The sequence below is a fragment of the Gouania willdenowi genome, chromosome 20, assembly GCF_900634775.1.
Source record: "Gouania willdenowi chromosome 20, fGouWil2.1, whole genome shotgun sequence".
In the NCBI taxonomy this organism is placed as follows: domain Eukaryota; kingdom Metazoa; phylum Chordata; class Actinopteri; order Blenniiformes; family Gobiesocidae; genus Gouania; species Gouania willdenowi.
The window spans coordinates 8258889-8280138 of record NC_041063.1 but is presented as its reverse complement, the minus strand read 5'-3'; the positions used below and the strand labels follow the sequence as shown (position 1 = coordinate 8280138).

The window sequence follows — 21250 nt, the reverse complement described above, 5'->3', positions numbered from 1 at the left end:
TCTCAGACCTTTTTTTACTCGGTGGAACCGAGTCATATGACTGAATTCTCGGGAACGTGGGACGTGCTATTTGGTGTGGAGAAGTTCCGCGGGTCCGGCCGTAGTTCATCAGAACTTGTTCTGTCTGTTTTTGTCCACTCTAATTTGCAACTTTTAACCAATTTCAGAAGTTTTTAAAATCTCATTTCACCACCTTTTCCACTATTTTTGGTCACTTTGAACCCATTTTGTTTCTGATTAAAACAAGGATTTCCATCTTTAAGATGACTAATAATAAACTACCTGGATAACAGTGGCTATTATTCAGATGAATAAATAAATGTGGTTATCACAGATTCATAGAACAATAGACCATCATAAATGTGTGTTTTAATGTTTTTACTGTGTTTTTTTTTTTTTTTTCAAACTCTTTTTATTTTTACTGTGTTAATAAACACAATGATAGAATGACTTGTGGTTCTCATTGGCCTCTGTCCAGCAACAGCATCACATGAAGCTGATTATTAAATAAAGCCATAATTAGACCTAAAGCACAGCAGGTCTTTGTTTGAGGGTTAATAACTACAGCGTGATCCTCCTTTCCTCCTCCATCGTCCTCCTTTCTTCATTCTCTCAGTCTGTAAGTAGAGATGGACTTAGTTTTTAAAATAAAACATCTATAGATCTGATGATCATTTCACTTCCTGTTCACTCACAGCTTTTATCCTACAGATCACTTTGCAAACATGATGAAAAGAAGAATTGTGGTAAGTGACATCAATTATTACATTTTATTTAATATTTTTATGAATTAACAACATCATTTTTCGCTCTGTTTTCTTTTTTGTATGGATTCTTTTTTTATATTTGAGGTATTTTTTCCACATTTAAGCCTTTTATATTGTTAATAAAATGATAAATATGTTGTCCAAACATGTCCTTTTTTTTAAATAAAGGATAAAAGGGACCTCATTGTCTCAATAGGACTTAAATAAATAAATAAAAACAGGCAATTTAAACTTAAATAAGGAAGGAAGAAATAATTTAGCATTAAAACAATAGTCACTGTGAAGAAATTATCTATTTAAATGTGCTCAAATGTTGTTTTGAGAATACATTTTTAAGACAAACAAGGTAACCCCCCCCTTTTTTTTTTTTAGGGAAATTCCTTTAAAAAATAAAATAAAATAAAAATTAAAAAAGCAAATCTTTTCTGCTCATTTTGTTTTAAGTCATTTAGTGTCTTATTTTCTTCATACATGTATGTCTTGTGTGTTTTGGGAGAAAATGTGTTTTTTAATTGTCCCATTGTGCTTTTTTTTTTCTTTTCATTTTGTACCATTTCTGTGTATTTTTGTGAATGTTTGTGTATGTTTGTTGTTGTTTCATGTATTTTTGTTGTCTTTTTGTATATTTTTATGTTCACGTTGGGCACAATTTACCAAAGGCCACATATAATGTCAACAATTTAAAATAATGTAACTCAGACATGGGCAACTGTTATCACTGGGGGCGGGGCTACAATAATGTAATTGTGTCTGATCTGAGGGTCACATGATCAACATCCATGTCAGCATTAGAATAATGACCAATCAGAGCATTAATACAGGAAACTACAAAGAGTTTGTGTGTTTTTCTCTTGGCAATTATTTTTGTGCTCATTTGGTGAATTTTATTGTAATTTAGCTTATTTTTGAAATCATTTTTTAGAAACTTTCTTACTCATTTTGTGTGTTATTTTCCTAATACATGTAGATGTATTCAGTTGTTCCTTGTGAACAATTTTGAGTTCCAATAATTAGTGCTAAGAGTATTAAAATCAATAAGATGCAAGGGTGCCTAAACTTATGCACATGCCTAATTCTGTTTAAATAATTCTAGCACACTTTCTGTAAATCGAATAAACTTTATTTCACTTCTCAAATATCACTGTGTTTGTCTCCTATATGATAAATTTAACTGGAATTTGTTATCCAAACAACCAATTATTTATTAAGGAAAATCATGAACATTTACAAGGGTGCCCAAACTTTTGCATACCACTGTATATACTGTATACCATTTTTGTGTATGTTTGCTGTTGTTTTGCGTGTTTTTTGGGCATTTTTTGCTCAATTTGTGCAATTTATTCTCATTTCGAGTTATTTTGTACCTTCTTTGCTCATTTTGTGTTTTCTATAAGTAATTTTATGTATTTTTCTGTTTTTTTGCAAATACTTGTAGACTTCTTGTGTGTTTTCGGAGAAAATTTGTGTTTTTTCGTTGTTCCTTTGTGCTATTTTTTAATTCTTTAAAAATCCTTTTTGTGTATTTTTTTTTTTTTGTTTAGTGTAGTTTTGTGTATTTTTGTTGTTGTTTTGTGTATTGGGGGGGGGCACACACAGATGTGGACAACTGTTATCACACAACTAAGGAACTATGTTTTTGTGTATTTCTGTTATTGTTTTGTGTAATTTTCTGTCATTTTTGTGTATATGTATGGAGGACCAACTCTGCAATCATTAAACATAAATAAATAAATGAATAAATACTGTAGTGGTCTATTGTTAGTCATTGTGTGCTGCTAGTTTACTAAGTCTGATCTATACATATTGTGTCTTTTTTGTTGTTGTTGTTGCATTGCATCCATGTTGAGAATAGGAACCAATGAGAACATGTTAATGTGTGAATGTGATTATGTGTATTAAAGTGTTAATGTCTGTGATGTTCTGATCCAATCTCAGATTAAAGACGAGTGGCCTGGACACAGTGTGGACCTGTTCACCTACCCAGAACATTACCATGACGACATAGAGAGTGTTTACATCCCTCATGGAGTCATTATGGACAGGTACACACACCTGTACACACACACACCTGTACACACACACTGAGCTGTGATTGGTTCCTCATCAGGATCGAGTGCCTGGCCTCCTCCATCCAGCAGGACTTTGAGGACCACCTGGTGGTTCTGTGTGTTCTAAAGGGAGGGTACAAGTTCTGTTCAGACCTGGTCGACTTCATCAAAGTTCTGGGTCGTAACTCAGGAAAATACCTGGAGACCAGGGTGGAGTTCATACGCCTCAAGAGTTACCTGGTACGCAACTTTATAGTTTAATAGTGTAATTCTCAGCATGTGGGTCACTACCAAAATATGGGTCATTAACCATAAGAAAATATGGCCTTCATTTATTCTGAAGAGGATTCATTGGATCAATAAATTATGATGATTTATTATTTGGTTTGTTAATTTCAACATAAAGTGATCAAATTTAAAAGAGAAAAATCTAACGTTTTGGTGATTTGTTTTGAGTTTTTGGATTTAAAAAATGTTGAATACAGATTTTACTTCATCCTCATACATTTGAATTTAAAACCATATACTTCCAATGTAAAAGCATTGACTTAAAGTCATTTAAATATGATACATAACATGATAACTTTGACTAGTTAGACAGTAGATAGTAGGTAGCAACAGAACAGAAAGATATAATCTTGAACATGGTATTCGCTTTGGTTTGATTTTTGTGGTTTAACTCTGATTTTTAAGGTATTTTTGTTTCCATTTAAAATTAACATGTTTTTGTTTTTTTAGAAATAGGACATAAAAGAGGGAAATAATGCATTCAAACTAATGATTTGTAAAAAAAAAACAAAAAAAAAAAACCTTTAAACCAAATATAGGTTTGTTACGTCAGCCACATGGTGTCGCTGTTGTTCATGTTTAAAAAGGAAACTCAAGGACGTTTGATGAACTGCAGAGATGGAGCATCAAAGTTTTGACAATGGCAACAGGGTCAAAGTTCATCAAAGTGATATTGTTAGTGAGCTAATGCGTTAATAAGTTTAGTAAAACTGAACCCCACCTGCACTCCCCCCAAAAAAACAATGTAAAAGTCCAGCAGTCAAAAATACAAAAAGGAAATTATTTTTCGTTTATTGTTCCGCTGCATGTGAAGTACATGCAAGTACATTCTGACTTATTTTCCCTCACAATTCTGATTTTAAACTCAAATTTTGCAAATAAACTCATAATACATTACAATGAATTGGCCCTTGTCTGCTTCCGTAGATTTGACTTTATTAGAAAACCTTCAGCTTTTATCACCATATTGTATTTTTAGTTTATTTTCGAAATTTCAACTTTAATCTCAATTTAATCTCGATTTAATCACTCAATAAACCTTTGGGTAAGTTAATGTTGTGTTTTATCTTTTTTTTATTTGTGTCTGTTCAAATTCCTAGATTGTAATCTACGAAAGAGGATTAGGGCCAATTTTGATGGCGAAAATAATTTCGGGTTGAAATGTCAAGATTTAAGTTGAAAAGACGAGATTAAATTTCAAAAATAAACTCAAAATACAATATAATGATGAAAGTCGAAGGTTTGCCAATAAATTCAAATCTATGGAAGCTGACTATAGGGCTAATTTACTGTATTGTATTTAGAGTTTATTTTTGAAATTTCTACTTTCATCTAATTTTTTCGACTTTAATCTCAAAATTGCGACTTTAATCGTGTTTTTTTTTTTTTTTACTTTAATCTCAAAATTGTGACTTTATTGATTTGCCCAAAATTATTTTCTCCATAAAAACTGCCCCTAATCTGCTTCCGTAGGTTCAAATGTATACATTTGAACAGAAACAAATGATAAAAAAGACAAAACACAACATTTGTTCACCCAAAGGTTTATTGAGTGATTAAATCTATAGTTTTCTGCAGGTGGTTCTGGGTAATGTACAGAGTTGTTGTTTGTTATTCTACCAATATTCTGTTTGTTTTTTCTCAGAACGATCGATCTACTGAAGAACTTCACATCATTGGAAGTCCAGATCTGTCGTTTCTACGAGGAAAGGTTTGAGTTTGGAAATGTAGGAGTTTTATTATAATCTAAATATGTGCTGACCAGTGTGTCCTCATCATCAGATTTAGTGAGTGTTAAGCGATGCAGGCGTTAGTAGAATGTGATTAAAATCAACACAACAGCACAGATTAATGAATCCTCCAGAAATATGTACGAACGTTTATTATGTTGAGTCGTAGAAAAAAGCAGACTTTTCAAAGGTTAAAGGGAATAAAAAAGTAAATCTAACAACTCCCTCTACCACTAACATATTTCACTGCTTTTACTATGAAAACCTCCTGTTAACATTTGACGATGATGATGATGAAGCTTAGAGTGAGTCATAATTTTATCACTTCATCACTGATGCTGTTCCTGTTAGAACTCATAATGATGAGAAACGCTGAGTGTCAGAACCCAACATTCATCACCAGTAGAGTCAGATTTAATCTGTTCTTTTAGGAGATAAATGTTTTGTTTATGATCAAAATGAAACTAAACTTTATTTAAATCTAAATAAAACCAAGTTTATAGTTTTAACAAATAAAAAAGAAGAGAATATCTCTGAACATAGAAGGAGTCAATGTTGAAATAGGATCTGAATTTGGTTTTATATACTGTATTGCTTTCTTATTTTGCCACATCTTTGTTATTGTGTGAAAATCTGGGGAAATACGTACATAAGGAACATAAAACAGTTGTTTTTATTCCAGAAAAGAGCAGTTAGAATTATTCATAAGGCAGGTTATAGTGTGTTTATTAAGTCAGGATAAAAGAATTGATCTGCAGACACCACATAATACCATAATAATAATAATAATAATAATAATAAGAATAATAAGAATAATAAGAATAATAAGAATAATAAGAATAAGAATAATAATAATAATAATAATAATAATAATAATAATAATAATAATAATAATAATAATAATAATAATAATAATAATTACAAAAGTTTTTTTAGTTCAGAGAATGGGAATGGAACCATAGAAGGAAAAATATGGAAATATTTATATAACAATGCAAAGAGCAGTTTGAATTTATTTTAGTTTAAAATAATGTACAAAGAGAGACTAATAGGACAATATGCACATAGTGATTAGAGTGTTATTTGTTTTCCTATTTTGATGATGCGAGTAAGCGTATAAGTCCTGGAATTTGTTAATGTATTATTTATACATTTTCTTAAAAAAAATAATGCTGATGTATAATTATCTCGGTTATTGTAAACTTGGCAGATCAATTATTGAATAATTGTGGTTAAATAAGGGGCAACTATGCTCTTTACCATGACAGAAAAAAAAATGGAATGAAAAACTTTTAGAATTATTATCTAATTCTATATTTAATCTTAAACTAAATCCTTGAATAATTCTATGATAATGAATTAGCCTTGATTGAATTCCTGAATAAGATCATTATTAAATATACTTTAGTAACAAATCTGATTACGGGGATGTCCAGCGGAATCGCCTGCTACTTGCTTTCTGGCCGCTGTCTACTCTATTTTATTTTGTTATTATTATTACATATTATTATAATATTACTAACCATAACCAATAAGAAGTTGCGGGTGCAGCAGTGCTGGAACGGTTGCTATGGAAACCACCTCTTTATTGTCACTTTGTTTGACATGTGTTCAGATGCTTGTGTTCTCCTCGTGTGACTCTGTTCTTTCTGTTTTATATGTCGCTGTGCAGAGCGTGCTCATCGTGGAGGTGAGTGCGTGAAAAAGGTCTATAGAGGGTTTTTCGCGGCGCATCATCAACCGCGTCATCAACCCGGAAGTCGCCATTTTGGCGATAAGCACCACCAAAACAATCCAAGTATATCCAACTGCAGCCGCGGTTACAGTGCAGGTGACACCCCTTACAAACCATGCCCACGGAGGTAGCGGTTAGGGTTAGTAAAAAAGAAAGGTAAGTATAGCCAGCAAGTGGAGGCGGTAGAGGTTAGGGTTAGGGTTAGGGGTTAGGTTCAGGGTTAGTAAAAAAGTAAGGTAAGCAGTGACGTGCCGTGACCACTAGGGTTGGGTAGGCACGTTGCAAATCGAGACCACCAATGACAATTTCATATGTTTCTGCTGTCAAGTGTTAATTCAATTCAAATCAACTTTACTTGTATAAAGCAATTTCCAACAAAGTCATCTCAATGCGCTTATCAAAATACAAAATTCATAATAAGAAAGAAAAAACCCAACAAGATCCACATGAACAAGCATTTAGCCATCTAACAAAATCAACATCATAAACAACATTAAAGAAACATAAACAATTATTTAATATAGCCTCCATACTCTCCCAACAAGATATATCTCATGACACGGCAGCACATCCATTGTTTGTGTTGGAAACACAGAAACACAGAGAAAAAGACAACAACAACTCGGAACAGCCTCAGTGAGGAGCATCCACAAAGCCAATCCTTCCTTTTGTTCCATTCACTGTAGAAAGTACAAACAATGTTCTGACCTTACCTTTGCTGAAGGTCTGGTAGCTCAGGTGTTGGTCTCCTATATTTTAAAAGCTGTCTTTTTTCCTCAAAAGAAAGTTTCTCTATCATCTCTAGCACTATCATCATGACTGTAGTGTTATCCCGCCCACTAGCTAGAGAACATAGCAGCAGCGGTCACATGGCATCAATTCACTAATGTACTGTGAACTTACGTAGAGCATTTAGCATAGCGCGGTTATGTCCAAAGGCAGCTCTCTATGTTGCCTTTGGACGTAAATGGTTGTCATCTTGGGGACCTGACTGCGCATGCGCAAACACGTAAAAATACGCAATGGGAACGGAGGCAGAACAGCAATGTGCCTTTGGGAGGGGGCGTGGCCTCCCTCTGCCTTACAGCGGATTGGACTCTGCAGCTGTTCCAGGAAATAGCGCTGTTTAGTCATTTGGGCTATGAAACGCACAAAATGCGGACACTTTCAAACTTATAGGTACTGTAGGCTATTGGAAATGGAAAAATATATAATTTATAATTGTATTATAATTAAAACAAATAATCAAAATATCAATTCACGCTTGGGTAGGCACTGCCTACATTGCCTACCCTGACGGCACGTCACTGATGGTAAGTATAGTCAGGAAGTGGGGCTAGTAGCACTTAGGGTTAGGGTTTGTAAAAATAGAAATTAATTATAGCCAGTGGAGGCGGTAGCGGGTAGGGTTAGGGGCTAGATTTAGGGTTAGTAAAAAAGGAAGGAAAGTATCTGCCACCCATGGTCCTCCATTGGGTGGCAGTAATGAACTAAATCGTAGTTTTCCAACCACCTTAAAACCTCAAAGAAGAAGAAGAATGACTGTATATAGCAAAGCAGAGAGCCCACAGTAATGTTTAGTTGTTCTAATTGTATTAAATAAGCCTGTTCATTGTAACCACGTTGTTTGTTACCCTGATGAAGGTCCTTTGACTGAAAGCTTGGGAAATTAAATTGTTTAATTTGCATTGATCAGAGTGTGCAGATCTATTTTTCACACAAATGTATGTCATCAATAACATATCTCCGATTCTGAAAAACCAGCATTGCATGGAGTCCATTATGAAAAAAAACAGCTACTTCACAAATCCAGTCACAAACAAATTGGTTGTAAGCTTCCAATCCCTTGAAACTTTTTATGTGGTTCATTGTGTATGAGCTCGATGTAACGAGGTAGTTCACAAAGTCAGGATAAGTCACTCTCAGGAAATAAGATACATCTCTATTCCATTTGTCAACAGGAACGTTGTAGGGGTCATTCCTGCCGATCAGTCCCAGTTTCTCCTTGTACCAACTTTTCTCAGCTTCTGGTAGTGTCAACATAATTCGTGGCCTCCGACATATTGAGGCCAAATGAAGACGACCTTCGACAATCGTTTTGCACGTGGGCTTCTTTCAATAAGTCAAAAAATGTACACTATTACTCAAGTAAACACACCCACGCAGGTGCATCCATATAGGGCCGTAATCTTCCAAGATGCGTTAGGGTTAGGGTCAATGTGCCGTGACATCAGTCGAAAGGGTCTATAGAAGAAGAAGAAGGCGGAAGCATTCGAGGTTAGTTGAAATGTATTGGCTCAGGGGGATCAATAGGGCGTATATTGTAAGGGGGTGTGGTTAGTAAGGAGCGTGGTTCATAACGGCTGTGGCTGCAGCTAGACCCTTCTCAAACCAACCGCACGCACACAAGCAAATCCCGAATTTTGAAAGGAAATGGTGAATTATTGCGATGGATAAATCACAGAAAAGCTCCTCAAAAATGCATCATAGATGCAAAGGCATACAAGGAAGGACTTTGTCCACAGGAAAGGGCACGATATTTGGAAAAGGTAGGGTTTATTGGTGGTGCTTATCCATACGAGTCGGCTCCCTTTTCTTGGATCAGTGACAACACGGAGAGTCTTCCGTCTATTATGTATCCTGATTTCATCAACTACCTGGATTTTTCTACGGTGGCTGGGAAGTGTCAGGTGAATGCATTTACAGAAACGAACACAAACGCAAACCGGCCACAACGGAAGTGTTTCCGCAACTGAAGTGTTTTCGACGGACGGGTATTATGATATGATAGTTTGATATGAAAAATATAAGAGTATTTTTAACCCACCAGAACAGAGAAGAACAAGAAGAAGACATCGAAACACGTATGAAAGTAAGTGAAAGTTGATCAGGATACTCATATTTTTCATATCAGGCTATCATATCATAATACCCGTCCGTCGAAAACACTTTCGTTGCGGAAACACTTCCGTTGTGGCCGGTTTGCATTCCTGTTGTGACCTGTATGCATTTGTGTTCATTTTAGCTCTACATTTTAACAACTGTGTTGCTACTGTAGCGGGCTATTAAATATGATTATATTAAGTAAATAATGCGACATGCAATAGCTTGATATTAATTATATTATTATCATCACACTAGAAAATTAGTTAAGAGCAGCCGCAATCAACAATTCACTTAACTGACAAGAAATGGATGTTAGGGTTAGGGTTATTGTTAAAGATTTTTGCCTCGTAGATCCTGGTTTAGCTTCGCTATCCACACGCGCCTCCTTTCCTTTTGACGTTGTTCTCCCTGATTTGTTCTAACTTTTGGCAGTCTATAAAACTCCAAATGTTTTTCACGGTCTGACTGATTAGTACAGCCAAAAACACTGCAATAATTCACCATTTCCTCTCGAAATGTGGGATTTGCTTGTGTGCGTGCACTTTGTTTTGCTGCTATAATATCGCCAAATTGGCGACTTCCAGGTTGATGACCTGCAGTGAAAACCCTCTATTTATACATTTTAGGAAACATTAAAGATTCAGACCTAGAAAATCCTCCACATGTTGTAATCCTAATTCTTCATCACCATCATGTTCTGTCAATAAAGAAACACTTCCATCATCAGTGTGTTATTATATTTCATCCCTCAGGCCATGATCGACACAGGTAAAACCATGACGGCTCTCCTGAAGCATGTGGTGACCTTTGAACCCAAGATGGTGAAAGTGGCAGGGTGAGTGGGTCTGTGGTGTGTTCAAGAACAGTGGGAGTTAAAACGACACAGCAGGAATTGTTGTTTAAGTCATGCATTTCCTCTATTATCAATTTGTGTAGCTCAGATCACTTTAAAAGCATCAAATATCTTCTATTCTAAAGTGATGTGACCAATAATTACAAATAAATATTTTGCCTTTTTTTTAAACTGTTATAGGATTCATGCTTCTTTATTTTTCAACACTGATATTTAGGTTTTTCAGATTCTCTGATGTTCTTCTCTCTCCTCTGCGTCAGGCTGCTGGTGAAGAGAATTCCCAACATGGCAGAGACACTATTAGACTGTGAGTTTAGCATTAACATAAGAGGCTGTATTAATGATTTGTAATTTTTTTCTGTTAAAAAATAATTACAAATATTGTTTTACATTTAAATGCCGGAATGTCGGGAATATCGGGAATGCCACAAATGTTGGGAACACTGGGATGTGGAGAATTATGGGAACATTGGAAAAGCGGGAATGTCAGGGACGTCGGAAATCTTAGGAACATTATATGAATGAATAATAATAATATTGGTTTGAATCGTGCATTACAGAAGTTACAGAAACCATTATTAATTCACACCAGTCATACCGGTGGTGGTAAGCTAGATTGTAGCCACAACTGCCCTGGGGCAGACTGATAAAAGCGTGGCTGCCATTTGGTGCCTGACCTTTCTGACCCCCGCCAATATTCATACCCATTCACACAAACCCCCAACCCTTTTATTACTAGAGGTTATTGGACTACCACTGAGCCACTGTTCCCCAATGTTAGGAACTCCACCAATTTTGGGAGGGTTGGGAATGCCGGGAAAGTTGGAAACATTTGAAACTCTGGGAATGTTGTGTATAGAAGGCTGTAATGTTGAGAACCTTTGGGAATGCCACAGGAACGTTAAATGTTGGGAATGCTGGAAACGTTTGGATTGCCGGGATGTTGGAAAATGTTGTGCCTATTAGGAATATGAGTAACAATGGGAATATTGGAAGTGTTGAGAAGTTTGAGAATTGTGGGGAAGTTTGAAACCTTGGCAATGCTAGGAACTTTGGATTGTCAGGAACACTGGCTATGCCGGAATGTCGAAAACGTTGGGAGCATTAGCAACATCGGCAATGTTGGAAACAGTGGGAATGTTGGGAGCTCTACGATTTTTAGCAATGCTGGGAATGTTGGGAACATTGTATTGTCGGGAATGTTGAATGTCGGGAATGCTGGGAATGTCAGAAAAATTGAGAACATTGGGAATGTCAGCAATGTTGGGAACGCGAGGATTGTTGGGAAGGTTAAAAGATTAAAAACGCCAGTGGTATTGGGAGCTTTGGGAACAGTGGGATTTTCCTTTTGTGACCATTATGGAATGTCGGGAACGCCTTAATGTGGGGAACATTGGAAATGTTGAAAATGCTGGAGGTGAAATGAGGAGAACCAGTGTGAGACCATCACTGTCATATTGTTATCGCTGATCAGTATTTGTGTATTTTATTTTCTAAAGGTATACATTATGTCAGATAATTACCCAGAATCCCTTGCAAACAGCACTTGACGTGTTGATCTGTCAAAGGCTTTTGAAACCTGTGTTTGTAGTTTATTTAACAGTAAACATGGTTGTTATTTACAGCTAAAAGTCAGTCAAACCTAGCTTTTAATAATTATAACCCTGACGCCTGTAGAGGATGCTAACGATGCTAAAGATGCTAAATCCAGGTGCTATCAACACTAGCTGTAACACCCCTAACCATAGTGTCTAGTATATATACAGTAGTTCTTTACAAGTACAAATATGTCTGTCTTTACCTGTGACAGGTGTGTTTGTGTTTTCATCCATAGATGTTGGATTTGAAATCCCAAACCTATTCGTGGTCGGCTACGCCCTGGATTACAATGAATACTTCCGTGACCTGAACGTAAGTCATGACTCAGTAGAAGAGGTGTGTGACTTTTAACAGAGCTAAGAGAAAGGGATGAAATGGACAGAGGAGAGAGAGTAAACTCGCCCACAGCAACTATCCTCCCTGACTCGCCCTCTCCTGTCCTCTGTCCTTTCACTGAGTGTTCACTATTATTCTGACGTTTGACTCCAGTCACATGTGTGTGGTTTCCTTAGGAACAGTTTGGGTTTATTCACAAGTTCATCACAAGATTATCTCACACTGATGCTTTTATTTTGCTTTGGAAAGATGAATCAGGCTTAGATCTACCAGGAACGAATGTAGTTTATACAGTTTATACATATCTATAAAGACGCACAGCTCTGTGTGTGAGTTTAAACGTACGAGTGTGTTTGTGTGTGTTAGTGTGATGTGCAGTAACCTGTGGAATGTAGAGGTTAGCTCCTCATTATTCCATCATGTTCTTATCATTCCTCAGCCTAAATATATCAATCAGACCCTAACGTTAGATTAATGATCACACAAAGCTTTGAAGATTACATCACCTGCTTTTAAAATTACTGCATTTTTTTAATACTTTCAGTAGTTTTTCATCACTTTTTTTTTAAACTTTGCCAATAATTATTCAGTGAAGGTCAGATTTAACTTAGCCGTGAAGGTTCTGGAGCATGTTGGAGGAGCCTGAGAAGTGAAAATATTCATGTTCCTTTACTTTTTTGGTTTAGTTGAGTGGTTCCCGACCTTTTTTAAATCGTGACCCCATTTTAATATAAAGAATTTTGGGTGACCCTAAAGACATTTTTTGTTGTTGATAGAATTTTTTTTTTTTTATCATGTTTGTTATATGTATTACAAATACAGAGTAGCCAGGATTAGTGACAAGTTGTGCCAGTTCAGATATTTTTTTAGCTGCATATTATTATTATTATGAGATACATTGTTCTCGTTGTTCTTTTTTTTCTTACACAACCTGCTTTGTCCTAGAACTCCTCCTAGGCTATTAATGCAGCACTAATGACACGAATGTCATAGCATAGGGACAATGTCAAGGATGATTTGTCAACCTTTTTTGGAGCCAAAATGTCAAGGTCACGGTCAAGGTCGCATCAAGTGTCAAAAAACAAAATTTTCCATATCGCTACCAATATTTATTGTACAAGTTTGATGCTTACATTTATGAAAAGCTCATCTCAAGTGGAGTATTTTAGTGGACCGAAGCTGTACGACCTACCGGTAAAAAGATCGGTAGGGGTCAAAGTTCATGACGTCACAAAAAAAAAACTGAATACATACTTTTTTTCCCTATACCTTGGCCACTGGTACCATTGAACAACATTTCCTTTCAATTCGTGACCTCAAGGTCATATTTAAGGTCAAGAACAAAGTGAGACCTCCACGCCCTCAGGACGCCAAAACTCAGCCAAAACAAAAATGAAATACTTTTTTCCCTATAACTTGGTCACAAATTGAGATACTGTGCTCAGACTGGTACCATTGAACAACATTTCCTTTCAACATGTGACCTTGACCTTCGCTCAATGTCATATTTAAGGTCAAGGTCAGTCTCCTGTTTTTCCTGCTTTATTACTGTCAATTTGATTAGTAAAAAGAACAAACTTGTCCAGATACAGGTTGTCATTTTTGCCATTTTTTTCAATTTTCAATTGCCAAAAGAATGCAGGTCTTGCCTAGTTGCCTCCAGGTGACCCCACATGGCGTTGTCACGCCTAGGTTGAAAAATACTGGCTATTTGTTGTTTGCTGTGAGTGATTAGGCTCCTCCTGTTTCCACTCAGGTGTGCTTCATTCCTATTGATCCTCCCTCATTCTGTATCTGAGTGTTCTGACACAGTTGTTTTCTTTTTGTTGCTTTGAGGTTTACCTCCTGCTTCCTTCTCTACACAAATGTGTGACAGCAATCTAAATAAATATTGTAGTTGACTGCTTGTTTTCTTTCTTTCTTTCAGCACATCTGTGTCATAAGCAGAACGGGAAAGCTCAAGTACAAAGTTTGAGACTGTAAAACTAACACGTGTGTTCCTAAATAACTGTTTGTTTGTTTGTTTGCATTGTGTCATTTCAGTTTATCATATTAAATCACTGATTTTCAATGTTTTTTTACAATAAACAAAAAAAAAAGGTTTTAAGGATTTTCGTGTTTAATTGTTTGTCTTAAATGCAACAGCAACAAATAAGGGTTGAAAACACTGATGAGGGATGGACTGAGCATCATGGGAGGTGTTAGGGACAGATGGAGTGGAGCTCTGGCACGTTGGCAATGATCCTCATGTCCTGATGATGCTCCCTCTGACTCATAGAAAACACACAGACAGTCTGTATTCTCCACATAATGCTGGCTTTTATATTAGTTTTAACCTTCAGTAGTAAACAGGATGCAGTTAATAACTCAACAAAGACAATTCAATTCCACTTTATTTGTTTAGCGCAATTTACAAGTCATCTCAACGTGCATATCAAAATATAAAATTCATAATAAGAAAGAGAAAACCCAACAAGTCCACATGAACAAGCATTTAGCGACAGTGGGAAGAAACAACTCCCTGTTAACAGGAAGAAATCTCCATTAGAACCAGGTTCAGAGGTGGCAGCCATCTGCGTCGACTGGTTGGGGTTAGTGAGCAGAAGGACCAACAGAACAGGATAGAAAGATAGAACATCAGAGTGTCCCAGACTAGTTGAGCCATGAACCACAGATCAGGAACTGCCATCATCAGCTTCACGACACCTGAAACAGAGAAGGCAAGGCAAGGCAAATGTATTTGTATAGTGCATTTCATACACAAGGCAACTCAATGTGCTTCACATGATAAAACAATCAACAACTTAAAATCAATAAGAACATGTCAAATCAATTAAAATCATCAACAAACACATTACATCAACAACATGACCAAAAATCTCCCTCTCAATCATATACGCAGTAGAGAAAAATAGTGCCTTTAACTGTGATTTAAAAATGTTCACATGTGATGCTGACTTCAGCTCTGCTGCAGTTTGTTCCACTTCTTTGCAGCATAACAACTAAAAGCAGCATCACCATGTTTACTGTGAGCTCTGGGCTCCACTATCTGACCTGTGTCCATAGATCTGAGAGACCTGCTGGGTTCATACCTGACTAACATCTCACTGATGTATTCTGGACCAAACCCATTCACACATTTATACACCAGCAGCAGAACTTTAAAGTATATTCTGAGGCTGACTGGGAGCCAGTGTAAAAACTTTAAAACTGGACTAATGTGTTCTGACCTCTTTGTTCTGGTTAAGACCAAAGCTGCAGCGTTCTGAACCTGCTGTAGATGTTTGATGCTCTTTTGGGGGATTCCTGTCAGAAGACCATTACAATAGTCCAGTCTGCTGGATATAAAAGCATGGACCAGTTTCTCCTGATCTTTCTGAGTCATTAAACCTTTCACTCTGGAGATGTTCTTTAGGTGGTAGAAGCTGTTTTTGTGATAGATTTGATCTGACTGCTGAAGACCGAAAAGGGCGAGGAGATGGCACTGACTGCAGAAAAACATGATACAGTATTATCAAGTCAGCCTGCCTTGGCCTTGGGCCTCACTCCCAGTGGACTAGTCAACACTTAACGTAAAGGTGACCAATCTCTTCCCATTTATTGGTAAACTAACAGCGACTCCAAGATCTGTAAATGCGACCGTTCACAGACGAGCCCATGTCTGCTCTAGTGGTTCATGTTATGTTATGATTCAGTCCTGTTTATATGGACTGTAAATCATAACCAGCTACATCAGAATTTGAATCTCTTCCCGTTTATTGAACCAGAAAATGCGACCTTTTACAGATGAGCCCATGTCATCAGATTGTGTTATGATTCAGTCCTGACACTATTAGTGTTGTGCATCAACCTGATGAAATGCAACCTTTTCATTTTTCTCATTCCAATAGCACAAGGTGTTGCTAAAAGAAATAATGGAATTACATCATAAGACCAAATAAAGAATTCATTAAGAAGCACATGAGGGAAAAACCATCAGATGCTGGGCAAACTGGGACAGTGATAATAACTACTTAGATAGTGAGGGTAATTCCAACAAAACTGCTGCAAAAAAACTTGAGAATACGCCAACATCATAATGAATCCATAAATTGTGAGAATTTAAAGATTTATCCATCATGCAACAGGAACAGTAAAAACAAGCTGAAGTTGTTCTTTCAAAATATCTGAAAAAATGTTGATCTTATTGTTTATCTTAGGGGTTCTCAACTTTGGGGTCAGGACCCCATTTGGGGTCATGAGACACTGGGACTGGGAGGGGGTCGCCAGATGCCTTGAAGACACATTTTTTTTTTTAAATTTTCTCCAATTAAAGCCCATTTTTGCTTATTTTTTTATTTCACCATATTTTAACCTGTTTTCATCACTTTTTCTTGCCATATTTTGCTTCTTTTAATGCATTTTTGCTACTTTACTCCCATTAGTGACACTTCTACATCACATTTCAATGCTTGTTCTGCACATTTTTTAAACTTTCTAGACATTTTCAGCACTTATAAACCCTTTCCAGCACTTTTCCACCAAATGTCACATATGTTGACCCATTATTGTCACTTTTAACCTCTTTTCACCATATTTCATGATTATTTCTTGCTAATTTAACTACATTCACCATTTGTCATACCCATTATTTGCCAATATAAACTAATTGTTCCAATATTGACAGTTTGAACCCCATTTTCTGTATAATGTTTTTGCCCACTCTAGTTTGCAACTTTTAACTTGTACCCAGCTCCATTCAGACTATTTGACCTGTTAATGTTTTGCTGTTTGGGTTTATCTACAAATAAAATCTTTCTAAGAGGATTATAAACCCTCTCAGGTTTCCTGTACACAACTTTCACTTGTTGAGTCCTCGCTCTCAGTGAGATGATAAACTGTCAGCTTTGTGAGTTCAGAGTGAGATAAGGAAACAGGATTAAGTTAACCAATCCCAGAGGAGCTGGTTTGAAGCTACCTGGGCCACTTTAGACACAAAGAGCTCCTTCTGTATCAGTCAATCAGCTCCATGTATCCATGTATGTATACCCTTATCCTCACACATGGAGGTTAGCTTAGCGCTGAGCTAATGCCCTGGGAACTCTCTCAGCCTTTGTCCTGAACTGGATGGTGAGACAGGACCACATAAAAAGCCTGGCTGAGTCTTTGTTGGAGCCAGAGCTGAGACTGCAGGTAAACTGGAACCACGACAAAGGGAACAAAGGACGAATTGATGATTTCAATGAGAACATATCCCTGTGTTTGACATCTGAAGCCTGAGAGAGGATGGATTTCACCTCAGAATGTTTTAAAGTAGAGGAAACATTCATCTACAACACCTGCTGCTGGACTCCAGTTTAACCATTTACATCTCAGTCTGCTCTGGATGGAGAGAATACTGCAGAACACATGCATGTCCCCACATTTTACATTTAACATTCACGTTTCCTGGGAGCAATATGAACATTTTACATTCCTGGACATTCAAAAAGAAAACCCACATCCATAGAAATGAACTTAAGTAATGAACAATTCATCAGGATTTCAATTTCTTTCTAAATGTGACAGCTCATTAGCATTTGATCTTAGTGTTTGCACGTCACTTTAAACTTTCTTGTGTATTGTTTTGGTCATTTTGTATATTACTTTGTATTTTTGTAGTCTTGTGTGTTTTTGGAGAAATTTTGTGCATTTGTGTTGTCATTTTGAATATTTTTATGTATTTTTGTGTAACTTATAGTCTTGTGTGTGTTTTTTGAGTAATTTTATAATAATAATAATAATAATAATAATAATAATAATAATAATAACAATTATTATTATTATTATATTAAAAATAAATAACAATAATAATAATAATAATAATAATAATAATAATAATAATAATAATAATAATAATAATAATAATAATAATAATACATTTTATTCAAAAGTGCTTGTTAAGAAACTTAAAGACACATTACATGTTAAAACAACAATAGCAAAACAGTGGTATAAAGAAAGAAATATAAATCAGAAGAAAGAAAGGCAACAGGCCTGCCTTTTGTGATATATATTACAAACATTTTTAAGTATTTTTGTGTAATTTGTAGTCTTGTTTGTTTTCTGAGTAATTTTAATGTATTTTTGTTGTAATTTTAAGTATTTTTCTGTACTTTTGTTTTCATTTTGTGTGGTTTTGTTCTCATTCTGTATATTTTTCTGTATTTTTGCATTTTCATCTTGTGTGTTTTTGAGGTAATTCTGTGTATTTTTGTCATTTTTGTGTAATTTTGCCGTTTTGTTCAGTATTTGTCACTTCTGTTCTTTGTATTTACTTTGGGATTTCTATTTTGTATTTTTCTCTTTTATCTTATTTTGTTGGATAGACGTTTGATGTTAATAATCAGTGATGATCTGTAGAGAACATCCTCCTCATGTGTTCTACTCTAGAACTGTGTGTGCGTTGCCAGATCCACTTTACACAACCTGGACCTGGACCAAAGCCTCATCCTCTTAAACCCTCAAAGTTAACTACAGATTAAAAATATCTTTAATGGATGGAAGTCAGGCCTGTTTACTGGGACCAGGGGGACCAGTGGAGCGTTCCATGGTGATGTGCATTATGAATATGATCTGTACCTGTTTCAGAGCTGCACAGCTGGTCTTCATGTGATGATCCTAATCTAATCCATCAAGAGATTATCAACATGTCTGAGTCACTCAGTCTCAGCTTCACTAGAGAGAAATAAACTCAATCCTGGATGTTGGACTCATTTCAGATTAATTCTGAGTACGAGCAGCCAACATTGATAGAACTGCACGACAAATCTTTCTACTTTGGTTCCAAGAGTTTCACTTTTAGTGACTTTGGCCATTTGTGTTCTTAATAGTCTCATCTCGTAATGATTTCATTTAGATTTTATTTCACTCGCAGACAAAAGTAAACTCTCTTTTATCATCCAAAATTTAATTTTCCAGCAAAATTCAGTTTTTAACCCTCCTATTATCCTTGGGGTCAATTTGACTCCATTCAGTTTCCATCAATCAAAAAAAAAAAAAACAGTTGACTTTGTTTTGTTGTTTTTTTTTTTTTTTTTTTTTGCTTCATATTTCATGACTTCTAATTTAATGGGGACGAAAACTGATTAAGCGTAAAATTATCATGACAATATTTTTTCAATGTGCTGAACAGATGTTGCACACATTGGTGTTTTATTTTGATCATGTTAAATGCTGCTGCTGTTGTTGTCTATTGTTTTAAATATTTCAGTATATATCGTTGTATTATGTTATTGTATATTTGTATTTTTTTCTATATATTCTATGTATACTTCTGATGTTTTTCTTTTTTATTTGTTTTTCTATTTGTATTATTGTTTTACAATACTTATTCTTTTACTTATTGGTTATGTACATGTTGTGCACATAATTACAATTAAAAGTCCTTGAATCCTTGAATGTTTCAGATTCATTTCGAGTCACTCACTATAATCTAATGTTTTCAAGCAGAAAAACATTAAAACCAGCAGGACCGCAGTCCTCCAGGATTTATTCACCCAACCTTCCCAGTAATTAGTGAGACCTGTTTTAATTTATTTAATATATAAATGATCACCTAGTTCTGTCAACCCCCACAATGAATATCATAGAGGTCCAGAAGTATTTTATGGAGTTGAATAGAATTATTATTATTTCTTATTTATTTATTTTGCACAATTACAAAATAATAAACATTATCACATAAAAGATGGATAGAAAAGTGTAGAAAAAGGCGGAAAATTACTAATTACTAATCAGTAAAAAACAGACAGAAACAAGACAACTTAAAAAAAATCCTAAGATTAATGGTTAAAATTAATAAATAATAATTAAAAATACAATAAGATTAAAATATCATCAAAAACACAAGTGATTGTAAAAGGTTTGTAAATATCTTATGGTTAAATAATTCACCAGAATATGCATCCAATAATAAAAGCTGAGATTGAAAAAAAATAAAATATACCACAAAGTTCATTAGGCCCAACTAAATTTTTTTTATTTTTTTTTTTATCTATTTAGTTATAACTACTATATTATTGTATGCAGTCAATGAATAAATTGTGCTAAATAGGTCAAATGTAAAACTAAGATGAACAATTTAACAACAAATTTAAGTTGAAACGTAGCTTCTATTCTACAGAAACTCATTGGTTGTTGTGTTTTTTTTTTAGGTTTTGTTGACTAAAGTCTACCAATAGAAGTGGTTTTCCAACCATAATAATAAACATATGGGAACCTAACTAACAAAGAGGGTCTGCTAATGATGCTCAGGTTTAATAAACAACATAACGCAGAGTAGTTCAAGTTTCTCATTGTCTGTGTAGGAGCATCCACGGTGTAGACAATAGCTGGACTCTAAAGTAGGGAACCTATTGTTCTAGAAGCTTTTGTGCTGATGGACTAACACTAACTAACCAATGCAGAGGAGTCTTTGTCTCTGTTCACCGTGCAGCCTGCTTTTATTAACATGGTCACCATGTCCTAATAACTGTCACACACACACACACACACACACACACACACACACACACACACACACACACACACACACACACACACACACACACACACACACACTTTTATATATGTTTCCTCCTCACAATCACCCTCCTGTCATGTTATTTCCCTTTCAACCATTGATTATCTCCTGATTTTGTGTATTTTGTGTCATTATGTCATTATGTTTAACTTCAGTTAGTCAAAAGGTTCTCAACCTTGTGGTCAGGACCCCATTTGGGGTCACGAGACACTAGGAGGGGGTCGCCAGATGCCTTCAAAAAACTAAGAATATAGATATATAATTGAACAATTTGAACCCATTTTTGCATTTTCTCTGCAACTACACCAAGTTCTCTATATTTTAAATTTATTTTCATCATCTTTTCTTGCCATATTTTTGCTCCTTTTAATGTATTATTGCTACTTTCCTCCCATTTCTGACACTTCTCCATCACATTTGAATGCCTTTTCTGCACATTTTTCTTCCCATTTTTAAGACATTTTCA

The 21250-nt window shown here is 35.5% G+C and overlaps 1 protein-coding gene across 1 annotated transcript; it reads left to right on the top strand.

Annotated features, from left to right (window-relative positions):
• Positions 1-623: 623 nt before the first annotated feature.
• Positions 624-14237, top strand: LOC114454221 (phosphoribosyltransferase domain-containing protein 1-like). Its single transcript, XM_028434517.1, has 9 exons — positions 624-746; positions 2703-2809; positions 2875-3055; positions 4749-4814; positions 6506-6523; positions 10207-10289; positions 10568-10614; positions 12142-12218; positions 14170-14237. The coding sequence occupies exons 1-9, from the start codon at positions 726-728 to the stop codon at positions 14215-14217; spliced, it is 648 nt and encodes a 215-aa protein (XP_028290318.1). The 5' UTR covers positions 624-725; the 3' UTR covers positions 14218-14237.
• Positions 14238-21250: the final 7013 nt, after the last annotated feature.